The sequence below is a fragment of the Bos javanicus genome, chromosome 14, assembly GCF_032452875.1.
Source record: "Bos javanicus breed banteng chromosome 14, ARS-OSU_banteng_1.0, whole genome shotgun sequence".
NCBI classification, from domain to species: Eukaryota; Metazoa; Chordata; class Mammalia; order Artiodactyla; family Bovidae; genus Bos; species Bos javanicus.
In genome coordinates, this window is record NC_083881.1 from 10131152 (window position 1) to 10144079 (window position 12928).

The 12928-nt window shown below is 44.5% G+C and overlaps 1 protein-coding gene across 3 annotated transcripts in view; it reads left to right on the forward strand.

The window, feature by feature from the left end:
* Positions 1-12928, forward strand: part of ASAP1 (ArfGAP with SH3 domain, ankyrin repeat and PH domain 1) — a 339237-nt gene that overhangs the window by 28477 nt on the left and 297832 nt on the right. For 2 of the 3 annotated variants that reach the window (XM_061438581.1, XM_061438583.1), the window contains exon 2: positions 3191-3276. In XM_061438581.1, coding sequence (XP_061294565.1) covers positions 3218-3276 — 59 coding nt within the window. In that variant the 5' untranslated portion in view covers positions 3191-3217. Of the gene's footprint in view, positions 1-3190; positions 3277-12928 lie in introns of those variants that run through there. The other variant, XM_061438584.1, reaches the window with a different exon arrangement.

The following is a 12928-nucleotide window of genomic DNA, read 5'->3' on the forward strand; positions in this document are numbered from 1 at the left end:
AGTGAAACCACCTCCCCTCGTGGCGCATCACAGAGGGAAGGGATAGACTTGGGAGCAGTACATTGTCGCTTCCGTCCGAATTCTGTTATAAATGAGTCATCAGTGGGCCAGTCTAGAATCCAGTGAGAAAGAACATCAAGAACCACCAACCACCACGGTGGGAAGGACTGCAGAGTCACATGCTGAAGGGCAGGGATGTATAATTGAAATTCAGATTGAGAGTGAAGAATAGGAGAAATGATCCAGCCTAGACACTGCCTTAATTGTTTGCTTGAGTGGAGCAAGGAAAGCAAAGGAAAGGTAAGACAAGAGGTGGACTGGGAGAGGCTCTGATCATTTATGCCAGTACAGGGTCTTGTTTTTCATGTACATATAGCATGTTAAGTTGTGGTTGGGAGGTGAATGTTATGGAAGATCATGCCCTGTGATTCTGGAGGGCAGTATATGTTTATGCTATGCCTGTACCTCACTGCCTTAATTATTCCCGCTTTGCCGTTTTGTAGTAGGTTTTATTTAATTCCTTATTTTGGACTGTGCTAGGTCTTTGTTGATGCACATGGACTTTTTCTAGTTTCATAGCGGGGTCCACTCTCTGTTTTGGTGCTTGGGCTTCTCATTGCGGTGGATTCTCTTGTTGCAGAATACAGACTCTTGTGAGCTCAGTAGTTGTGGCTCACGGGCTTATTTGCCCTACAGCACGTGTAATCTTCCTGGACCAGGGATCGAACCCATGTCCCCTGCGTTGGCAGGGGGATTCTTAACCACTGGACCACCAGGGGAGTCCTGTAGGACACTTTGAAATTGGGAAATGTGAGTCCTCCAGATGGTTTTGGCTTTCCTGAGTTTGTTGCTTTTCCATATCAATTTTAGGATAAGACTATCAATTCCCATCCAATTTAAATGTATGACTCAAAGTTCAGGAAGTCAATCACCGTTGGCATCTAGAGTTGAAGAACGTGGTTTGATCATTTATCCAACAAATATTTATTAATACTGTGCTGGACACCACTGTGTGGTCTGGCGATACAACCAGAAAATCCAAACATTATCTTTGTGTACTCACATGACTTGCTATCAAAGCAGATGTTAATCAGTTCTCATGTGAATAACGTAGAGTTAATAACTGAGATAAATTCTGTGATCTAATCTAGAGGAGTAGGAAGAGTTTGCCTGAGGAAGTAAGATTTAAAGAAGTACAGGAGTTAACTAGGCATAGTCAATGAGGAAGCCTTACAGGCAGAGGGAACAGCAGGCACAAAAGACCTGAGGTTGGAGGACTGTGGCAAGTTGTAGGATTTGAAAGAAGGTTGGGTGGTTACAGCAGTGCGCCAGCTGCCTGGGTGGACAAGATGAGGTCAGGGAGGAGGTGGGTAGAAGTCTGAGTATGTTAAATGATATATATATATTTTTAAAATTATTTTAGGGAGCTCTTTTTGCTTTTATTTATTTTAAAACAATTTTGGCTGTACCACATGTCATGTGGGATCTTAGTTTCCCAACCAGGTATAGAACCCATGCTCCCTGCAGTAGAAGTACAGATTCTTAACCACTGGACCACCAGGGGAGTTCCTGTCGATTGATTTTTATCTGGAAGCACTGAGAAGCCACTGAAGAATGTTAAGCTGTAGATGAAGAGATGACATGATCAGATTTGTGTTTTAAATTATTTTGAATATCGTGTTAAGTTGCTTCAGTCGTGTCCAACTCTTTGCGAGCCTATGGACTGTAGCCCACCAGGCTCCTCTGCCCGTGGGATTCTCCAGGCAAGAATAATGCAGTGGGTTGCCATGCCCTCCTCCAGGGGATCTTCCCTACCCAGGGATCAAATCTGCTTCTCCAGAGTCTCCTGCATTAGCAAGGAGGTTCTTTACCACTAGCGCTCCTGGTATTAGCCAGTTGTATTCGGATCTGGGATTTTTTGCTGTTGTTGTTAAAAAACATTTTAAACATTTATGAGACTATTGGGTGGTATCAAGGAATTATCATCTTTTTAGGTGTGGTAAAGGTATTGCTGTTATATTTTTGTAAAAGACCTTATATAGCAAACATGCTGTAATGTTAATGACTGAAATAAGATGTCTAGAGCTTGCTTCTAAATAACAGTGTGGAGAACGGAGGGGTTAGAGTGTGGATGGAGTAGGATTGATTATACGTCGATGGTGATTGGGGCTGGGCAGTGGGGATCTCTACTGTTGTGTCTGTATAAAATTCTGCACAGTAAAACATAAAAAGGAAAAGATTGTCCTGGCTTTAGTGTAGGGGATCAGATTTCAGAAGGAGAAATGGTGACGAGGGGAGACCAGTTGGAGGTAGTTGTAGGTGTAGTCACCCAGGTTGAGAATGATGGAGTCTGGTCCAGGGCTGTGCGGGTGGAGACGGAGAGGCACAGGCCGAGAATATACCTAGGAAGAGACACGTGACTTAGGGCTGGGTTGGATATAGGAGTAATGGAGATGCTGCTTCCAGTGTGTCCCTGGGTTTCTGGCCCCAGATGAAGTTACCACTCTGAACTAGGGATCACTGGAGAAGAATCAAGCAGGTCCTTTGACTTCTCTTGTTTTCACACCCCCCACCTCTGTTTCCCCTCCATTCCAAAAATATTGAAGCTGTTCCCTTATGTAACACTTTTAATCCCAGACTTCCTGTGCTCTGTGCACTCAGCAATTAATTAAGCTTTGGTATGCATGAATTAATTAAAATCCTGTCTCCGGTTCAGAGGGGTTGTCCTGAAATATAGAGATTCGTGTATATATCTACCTTCTTCTTGGGGTTGATTGCCTTGGCTGGGGGAACTTTTCTACTTCCCCATGGGCACACAGCTGTGGCTGTCTGTCTGTCTGTCTGCTGTACCTGTCAGCACAATTTAATTTCATGTTTCAGAGCCCAGGTCTGGAGATGTTAATGACTTGTAAATTGCTCTCCAACGTAGAGCTAGAAATAGAATGCAAGAAGGATTCCAGAGCACTTGCGCACATTTACTGATGGAGATGTCAGCCCCAAAGTGGATTGCTGAAACAGTGGTTTCCCAGCTGTCTTCCTTCCCATTCCTGGATGGCCACTGTGGAGTGGGAATATTCCTAACAAGGGTGCTGGCCTCCAGATGAAATCACGTGTTGGTCTGAGACAGTGTCTTCTGTCTAAGCCCTGCTGTATGACTCTTGTCTCCTTTTTTCTCGTCCCCCCCATCCAGGTAATTTTCTGATGTGACGGCTGAGACATGAGATCTTCAGCCTCCAGGCTCTCCAGTTTTTCATCAAGAGATTCGCTATGGAATCGGTGAGTGGTCCAAAGAGCCCAGCCTGGGAAATGTGGAGGGATGCTTTTGGGAGGTTGAAATGCAGAATTTGACCAGACTCAAGCCCTGGAAGCTGCAAGAGACACCACGAGCGTGGATGTTAGTGGCGACCAGATCTTTGGCATTTGTAGAACTGCAGGCTTTTTGATGTGTCTCCTGTGTGCAGTGGGAAAGGTGGTGTGGCACCTGAATGAAGTCAGGAATGGTAACAGAACAGCACTGTCAACAGTAATAAGTGCTGGTGTAGCCGAGTGGCTCTTTAAAGATACTATTTCATTCAGTCCACCTGATAATCCTACCAGGAAGGGTTTACCACATTCATTTCACAGAGAGACAACTTGCCTGACTGGATTTTTCTTTTTTAATTGGAGTATAATTGCTTTACAATGTTGTGTTAGTTTCTGTTGTACAACCAAGTGAATCACTTCTATGTATACGTGTATCCCCTCCCTCTCGGCACTCCCTCCAACCCTGCTAGGTCATCGCGGAGCACTGAGCTGAGCTCTCGGTGCCATGCAGAGGTCCCACTAGCTCTCTGTTTTGCATATGGTAACGCATATCTGCCAGTGCTGCTCTCAGTTTGTCCCCCGCTCCTCGCCCTGCCTCCGACCCCCCACTCCCTCCTTTCCGTGTCCACATGTCTCTTCTCTACCCCTGCCTCTCTATTCCTGTCCCGGAAATAAGTCCATTTTTCTAGATTCCACATATATGTGTTAATATATGATATTTTTCCTCTTTCTGATTGACTTTACTCTGTATGACAGACTCTAGGTCCATTGACATCTCAGCTGATGACTCAGTTTCGTTCCTTTTTATGGCCAAGGCTCAGAGGTTAAAGCGTCTGCCTGGAATGCGGGAGACCTGGGTTCGATCCCTGGGTCCAATCCCTGGGTCGGGAAGATCCCCTAGAGAAGGAAAATGGCACCCCACTCCAGTATTCTTGCCTAGAGAATCTCATGGAGGGAGGAGCCTGGTGGGCTACAGTCCATGGGGTTGCAAAGAGTCAGACACGACTGAGCGACTTCACTTTCTTTCTTTCTTTCTTTCTTTCTAATGACTCATTGGAAAAGACTCTGATGCTGGGAGGGATTGGGGGCAGGAGGAGAAGGGGACGACAGAGGATGAGATGGCTGGATGGCATCACCGACTCGATGGACCTGAGTTTGAGTGAGCTCTGGGAGTTGGTGATGGACAGGGAGGCCTGGCGTGCTGCAGTTCATGGGGTCTCAAAGAGTCGGACATGACCGAGCGACTGAACTGAACTGAATATTCCATTGTGTATATATACCATATCCTTTCTGGTTGGATTTGAAACCAATTTTCCTGATTCCAAGTCTCTTGTCTTTTTCCTTTTGCAGTGTGCCTCTTGTAGAGGTATGATTTGCCCTGTTTTGCAGCTGGGTCTACTGGGACCTGGCATAGAGGCACATGGTAGAATCTTAAGGCGTCTGACTTCAGTGGGTGGAGGTTTGTGTTGGTGGATGATAAAAAAAATTGGACTAGACAGTCTGTGAAGAGCCATGAAGAATAAGCAGAGAAAACTGAAAGAGTCCAAGAATCTTCAGGTTGCCAGGGTGGATCAACATGGGGTCTACCTGCTATGATTGGCATATCCCAGAAATCAGCCTAGTGGTGGAAAGACTTGTGTTGGACAGGTGGTTGAATCCTTGCTCTGCCCCCATCTTGCTGTGATCTTAGGCAAGTCACGAACTTTCTCTGTTCTTTTTTCTTATCTATGAAATCTGGGTAATAATATGTATGTTTCGGGTTTTTGTGAGATTAGGAAAAAAGGTCTACAAGAAAGTATATCATATAACGTAAGGGCATAGAGCATTGTAATTATTCCAGTTTTTAAGATGGAAGTCATATTTAAGGGTAATTAGACAAGAGTGCCCTGAGTGTGGAGGAGAAGTTAGAGGCTGGAGGCAGGGAGGCCAACTTAAGAGGCTTTCATGTGACCCAGACACGAAGTAATGGGGACTGCTGTTACCATCTAGGATAAATGAGACTTTGCCTGCTGATTTTCATAGTTTGACTATTATAGAATGATGTTTTATTCTGTTTTGTTTTATAAATCAAGAATCCAACACGAAAGTGACATTAGTTTTGTAGGTATCTGTTTAGGTGATTTAATTACCAAATCAAACCTGAGTCTGCTCACCCAACACACGGCAAAGTTAAGCTGTTGACACCAGGTTGTGGCGAAGGGAAGTCCAGCTTTTATTGCAGGGCACCAAGCAAGGAGAATGGGCTTGAGATCTGAACTCGTGAGGGAGAGGGTCACGGGGTGTGTGATCAGTTTGTGCGTGGTTCTCTGATTGGCTGCTGGTGAGGTAACAGGGTGGTGTTTTGGGAATCTCATCTATTAACCTTTTGCTTCCAGCCCCAGTCTGGGGTACACATGTTAGTGGTCAGCATGCAGTTAACGTCTTCCACCTGGTGAGGGTTTCAGTATCTGCAAAACAACTCAAAGGTGTGGCTCAGGATGTTACCTGTAGCCCTTGAGGAGGAACTAAAGATCTTGACTTTGTCTTATGGCTAGATTATTATTATTTTGTCTTACTTCACTGCTTTCTTTGTGCATATTCCCATTTTCCTGATTAAATTTGCTCTTTGAATCTTGGGGAAGGCCTTGGAAGCTAAAGCCTTTATAGAAACAAGTGGTAGGGAACATGGTTGTGTGTGTGTGTGTGTGTGTCTGTCCCTGGTAACATCCTGCAGAGTCTTCTTCAGTTTCAGTATTAATTATAATTGTTATAAGAGTGCGTTATTTAAGATTAGGTTTTGTTATGAATGACGTAAAATCTAAAAGAACATTGGCTTAAATAGAAAATAGAAGTATATTTATTTCTTACCTAAAAGCTCAGTTACAGGGCTGCTACAGCAACCTGTGAAAGACCCAGACTTTTCCTTTCTTGTTTTTCTGCCACCATTGGGGGGCCTCCATTCCCCCCAAGGTCACCTCATGGCCCATTTTGACTGCTTCTGTGCCAGCCACAACATCTACCAACAGGAAGAAGGGAAGGAGAAAGGCAGGCCTTTTTTTTTTTTTAATCACAAATAATGCTTTTTAATTATTTAGCTTCTTAGAGTACTCACATAACAGAAACTGACAAACCCATGTTGGTGTTTAGTCTCTAAGTCATGTCTTGCGACCCCATGGATTGCAGCCTGCCAGACTCCTCTGTCCATGGGATTTCCCAGGTAAGAATACTGAAGTGGGCAGGCAGGCCTCTTCTTTTAAGGATGCTTCTGGGTATCACACCTACTGCTTCTACTTATATTCTGTTGGCCAGAATTTAGTCCTTCAGCTATACTTAACTGAAAGGAAGGCTGGGAAATGTGATCTTTCTTCTGCAAGACTACCTGCTTACCAAAATTGAAGATTATTATGAGACCAAAGGAAGAGAACAGATATTAGAGGACAGATCTTTCTTTGCTATGCAAGTATTTATTAAAAAGAGTGCTATTGAGAAGATAGACTCTGTGGCCAGACTGCTGGTATTAAAATCCTGGATTTAGGACATTCTCTGAGACCTTGGGAAAGCTCCTTAACTGCTGTGCTTTTATCTGTATTTATCTTCTGTGCCTCTAAGTTCAGTTTCTTTATCTGTAAAATCGTATTTTATCTGTGTTTATAAGGATTGCTTTGAGCAGTAGATGAGTTAAGGTATAGCACTTGGACCAGTATCTAGAACATCATGTGTTGTACGAGTGTTGGCTGTTACTATTACTGCTGCTTCTACTCTTAATAATACTACCTCTGTTACCACTATTACTATGTCTGTTGTTACCATTGCTGCTGCTTCTATTCTTGCAACTACGGCTTCTCCTATCACATCTGCTGTCACTGGTCCTGTTACTACTACTATTACTACTATTAAAACAGTGACTGTTGCTGCCAAGTATTGCACATACATATATGAAATGTTATACTCATGGCATGGTAAGTATTACTCACATTCCCAGTGTGAAGATAAGAGTCAGGGAGGATAATACCATGGCAGATGCATGCATCTTGCAGGATAGGGTTCACCTTTGAGGGGGTCGGTGAAGAGTGAGTGACCTGTAGGGAGCATGAGGCAGCTTCTGAGATTCTGCGAGTGCTCTGGGTGCTGGTTACATGGGTGTCAAAATTCTTCGACTGGTACTTTTATGACATAGACCATTTTATGCATTTGTTGTATATTTCAATCAACATCTCATGGAGCAGATAAGTGATAGACCGTGAGTGAAGCAATACCCCACCTGATTCCAAACCACCGCTCTTTTTTAACAATAACATAAAGCTCAACACCGTTACTTTTTTCATTTATTTGTTTGTTGGCTCCTTCATATAATATATATAGATTCTTATTACTTAGGTGCCAGGAACTGTGCTCAGTGTAAGCAGCAGTATAACTCAGCCCTATGCTCATGGGGCTTTCTGTCTAGAGGAAAAGGAAAGATGAACATTACACAGATTGGAACTTCCCTGGTGGTCCGGTAGCTAAGACTCCGTGCTCCCAGTGCAGGGGCCCAGGTTCCATCCCTAGTCCGGGAGCTAGATCCTGCGTGCCACAGCTAAGCACTGGCGCAGCCTAAATAAATAAATATTTTTTAAAAATCATTCAGATGGACAGCCACTGGCTTAGGCTCAGCGTGGGATGCCTTGGGGCCACAGGAAGGTCACATAAACTAATCCAACCACACAGTCCTGTGTCTGATAAAATAACAGTGATCTCCATCTCAACTGACTGCTTTGATAGGGTGGAAAGTCCCCATGTCTGTGCTTAAGCTGACCAAGTCGGGGCTACATCAAAACACATGAAGCAGTTCTTTGCCTTTCCTGCTAACTGGCTCTGAGAAGGGGTCAGCCTTTCTTTTCCTTGTTTGTCACTGTGACAGTCGTTGACCTACACATGGCGTCTCATGGAGCAGACAAGTGCTGGAGCTGTGGAGTTCAGTATACAGAGGGAAAATGCCCAGGAGCAGAGATTCTCTATGGGCTTCCCCAGTGACTCAGTGGTAAAAAAAAAATCTACCTGCAGTGCAGGAGCTGTAGGTTCGATCTCTGGGTCGGAAAAATCCCCTATAGGAGGGCACGGCTACCAACTCCAGTATTCTTACCTGGAGAATCCCGTGGACAGAGGAGCCTGGTGGCCTACAGCCCACGGGGTCACAAAGATGATTCATTCAGAGATGACTGAAGCGACTTAGCATGCACACATGCAGAGTTTCTCTATATGTACTGGGACATGAGTCCAAGGGCCTCTTATATATTATGAATATTCATATAGAATAAAAAATAAATGAAGTGAAACTTCCCTGGGGATCCAGTGACTAAAACTGCGCACTTCCAATACAGGGGGTCTGGGGTCCATCCCTGGTCAGGAAACTACATCCTACTGGCCGCAGCTGAGACCCAGTGTACCCAAATACATAAATAATTTAAAAAAAATAAATGAAGGAATGAATGAATAAAATCATGCTCCACATCTGAGCAGTTGTCATCCCTGGGAAAAGTCAAGTCCAGAGGAATAAAGAACAAGACGTTCCTGTTTTTCACCCCAAATAGCACCAGGAGGGCGGAGTAGCAAATGACCGTGTAATTGAATTCTGAGCCGGCAGTGGGAATCACTTGGCCTTATTTTCAGGACTTTTCTCCACGTGTAGAAATGAACTGACCTAACGTTAGACCCTTCCAAGCCAAGCCCAGGAGAAACCTCTGTGTCTCTCCCTCCCCGCCTTTGCCTTTGCAGAGGTCGAGGCAGACACCCTGTCCTCCTCAGGCCGCGGGCTGTCAGCCGGAATTGAATTTCCCTGAGCCCAGCTGATGTCCCTTTTTGGCCGCAGGGCAGGGGTCAGGCTGAATCCAGCACAGAGACGGGAAATGTGTCCTCAGAGCTGAACGCAGAAGCGCTGACCTCTCAACTCAGAGGTGCATTTCTGACATTGTTGGAAGGGTTGGGAAGCCTTATGATTTCTGGATGTGAAAGAAAAGGAAGCGCGTTTCAGAAAAACAATGTTCAAGTTTATGTGAGAGACAAAGCAATGTGTTTTAGAATAACAATATTCAAGTGTTTAGAAAAATATATTCAAGGAGGGGGAGGTGAATTATATTCAAAGGACTGTGAAAGCCCTTTCTATATAATTGAAGCTGTTTAAAATCCAACTGCTTATTTCATGACCTTGGCCATTCCTCAGTTAGATGCATGCAGGAAGGAAATTCCTACCTGGACCCAGAGTTGGGAAATTATGATCCTGGTCTGCTTTCCTTTGCTCCCATCGTTCTCTCCATTTTTTTTCTTTCCTTCCCTCCAAAATTTATTAAGGAGCTGCTGTGTTCCACACTCTATGCCGAGTCCTGGGGAAATAGAGTAGGACTCATTGCTGAGCCTTCCTGGGCTTATCATTTATTTATTTAAAGACACTTATTCATTCTTCAAACATTTATTGAGTACCTCATTTGCTTTGATGTGTTCGTAGAGATAAAAGACTTAGTTCCTCCTCCTTCTGAGTTTATACTTTATTAATTTTTTCTCTTGCTCCCTCAACAAACACTTTCTGAGTACCTTCTACTAGCTGGGGACTGTTTCCATGTTTGGGGTTCCAAGATGAACAAAGTATAGCTTTTTTAAAAAAAGATTCTTTGATGTCGACCATCAAAAAGACTTTAAAAAGTCTTTATTGACTTTGTCATGGTATTGCTTGTTTCGTGCTTTTGGTTTTTTGGCCATGAGGCACGTGGGATCTTAACTCCCTGACCAGGGATTGAACCCACACCCTCTGCTTTGGAAGGTGACGTCTTTATTTTTAAAAAGTAACTTTGTGTATTAATTTTCATTTTGGGCTCTGCTAGGTCTTTGTTGCTGCGAGAGTTTTTCTCCAGTTGCGGTGCGCGGGCTTCTCACTGTAGTGGCCTCTCGTTATGGAGCTCGGGCCCTGGGACATAAGGCTTCCGTGGTTGCAGCTCCCCAGCTCTAGAGCACGGATTCAGTAGCTGTTGCCCGTGGGCTTAGTTGCTCAGGTCCCGTGCACTGGCAGGTGGATTCTTTACCACTGAGCCACCAGGGAAGCCCTGGACGGTGAAATCTTAACTGCTGGACTGCCAGAGAAGTCCCTAGTTTCTGTCTTGATGGAGTTAACAGACCAGGCAAATTGTGTTCATTGGACTTCCATGGTGGTCCAGTGGATAAGAATCTGCCTGCCAATGCAGGGGACACCGATTCGGTCCCTGGTCTGGGAAGATCCCACATGGCACAGGGCAACTGAGCCTGTGAGCCATAACTACTGAGCCTGCGCGCCCTAGAGCCTGTGCTCCGCAAAGAGAAGAGCCACCTCAACGAGAACTGCAACTAGAGTAGTCCTGCTCACCATGAGTAGAGAAAGCCCATGTGCAGCAGGGAAGACCCAGTGCAGCCATAAATAAATGAATAAATTTAAAAAAATATTGTATTTATCTCCTAGGGCTGCCATAACAAAAGTCCCACAGACTTGGTGGCTCAAAAATAGTAGAAATGTATTATTGTCTCACACTTCCGGAGGCCAGAAGTCCAAAACCAAGGTATTGGCAGGGTATTGAAGCCTATGGGGGAGACTTCTTCCTTGCCTCTTTCTCGCTTCTGGGCTCGGCTGGCAGTCTTTGGTGTTCGTTGTCTTGCAGCTGCTTTGCTTCCGTCTCTGCCTGGGTTGTTCCATGCGCCTCTCCCTCTGTGTCTCTCTTCCTCTCTCTTACAAGGACACCAGTCGTATGGGAATAAGAGCCCGCTGTACTCTAGTATGACTTCATCTTTAATTTATTAATACATCTTAGTTACATCTCCAAAGATCCTATTTCCAAATAAACCCACATCCATTGGTTCACTGGTCTGGGACATTAGCAAATATCAATCCATAACACACACATATATATATATATAACAATGCGGCAGTCCCCAACATTTTTGGGACCAGGGACAGGTTTTGTAGGTGACAGTTTTTCCACGTGGCAGGGGTGGGGGATGGTTTGGGGATGATTCAAGCACATTACATTTAGTGTACACTTTTATTACTGTTATTATATCAGCTCCACCTGAGAGCATCAGGCTGGGGATCCCTGAATTGTAAAGCAGCTACAAGGGTTCCGAGTGGGTCCTGGACCAGGTAATTGGCCTCTTTTTTTCTACTTTCTCTCTGCATCTGAAGGGTCTACACCTTTAGGGCAGGAACCCTGTGTTGCTCTGAGTGACTGAGTGTGGATTTTTGGCCTGGGAGGTGAGACGTCTCCTGTGTGGTCGAGTTGACGGACAGGGCTCATTCCCGTCACTCTTGTTAGTTGTAGTTTCTCGGGTGGTCGTTGAGCACCTGCCTTGCCTGCGAGGCCCAGCCTGGGGGTAGGAGCTGTGGATTCCTGTCCTGGCTTTGCTTTGGCTGGTCCTGTGAGCCTGGATTCATTTCTTGGCATTTCTCTGCCTCAGGCGTTTCACTGTACCTCCCTCCAGGGTCTTGTGAGGACCAGGTGGATGAGATCTGTAAAGCGTTCACAAGCCCCTGGCCCGCAGTAAGTGTTTGGTGTGAGCTGGTAGGAGTTAGGTCAGGCATGTAACACGTCTCCGGAGAGGAGGGCCTTGACCCAGCTCATTCAGCACAATCGCCTTAATAAAGACTTTTGTTCAGTGTTTAATGCCATTTACCGTCAGAACATTCTTTCCATAATCTTTCCTAAGGAAAGTTTTGTGAAATATAGAAAATACCTTCAGCACAAAAATATCCACTGCAGTATAGTTTAAAATGTCTGACTCTTTCATGACCCCATGGACTGTAGCCCGCCAGGCTCCTCTGTCCATGGGATTCCCCCGGCAAGAGTACTGGAGTAGGTTGCCGTTTCCTTCTCCAGGAGATCTTTCCAACCCAGAGATCAAACCCGCATCTCCTGCACTGGCAATTGGATTCTTTACCACTGAGCCGTCAGGGAAGCCATTAAAATGGTAAACAGTGGCAAACAAGACAAAGACCTGCCTTACAGTGAGAAATGAGTTAATTAGGGCAAAATGATTAAGAAAAAAATAATAGGGTAAAACAATGAAAAACAGTGATATAGCCATTAAGAAGACGATACTGATCACTTTTTAAAGGTTATGAGAATGCTCATGGTGTAAATGCCATGTAAATAAAAGAAAATTTTATTTTTGAGGAAGTGGCTGAATTTCCCTGTGCCTCAGTTTCCTCATGTGTAAAATGGAGATAATAACAGTACCTTCTTCAGACATAAGATTGAGAATTAAATGGGATAATAATACCTGGGAAACAAACGAATGGCACCTGGCATATATGAGGTGCTAATTGTTATTATTGATCATGTGATCTAAATTATGTAAAAAATAGCCACAGAAAAATATTTAGAATAAGTAACAAGTAAAACACTGCAGATTTTCCCTTTTGAATGTCTTATGCAAAGGACTTGATTCTGTGAGTCACTCAGCAAAAACTGAGCCTCTCTCTGAAGCACTGTTAGCCACAGAGCAGGAGGTGTCAATGTAGAAGAATGCATCAGAGTCCGTTCTGAGAGCTTTTGGAAAATCACAAGATGTCTGGAGATGCTGATTTAATTGATGTGTGGTAGGTCCCAGGCATCCATAGTCTGGAAAAAAAAAAAAAAAATTCCACAAGTGA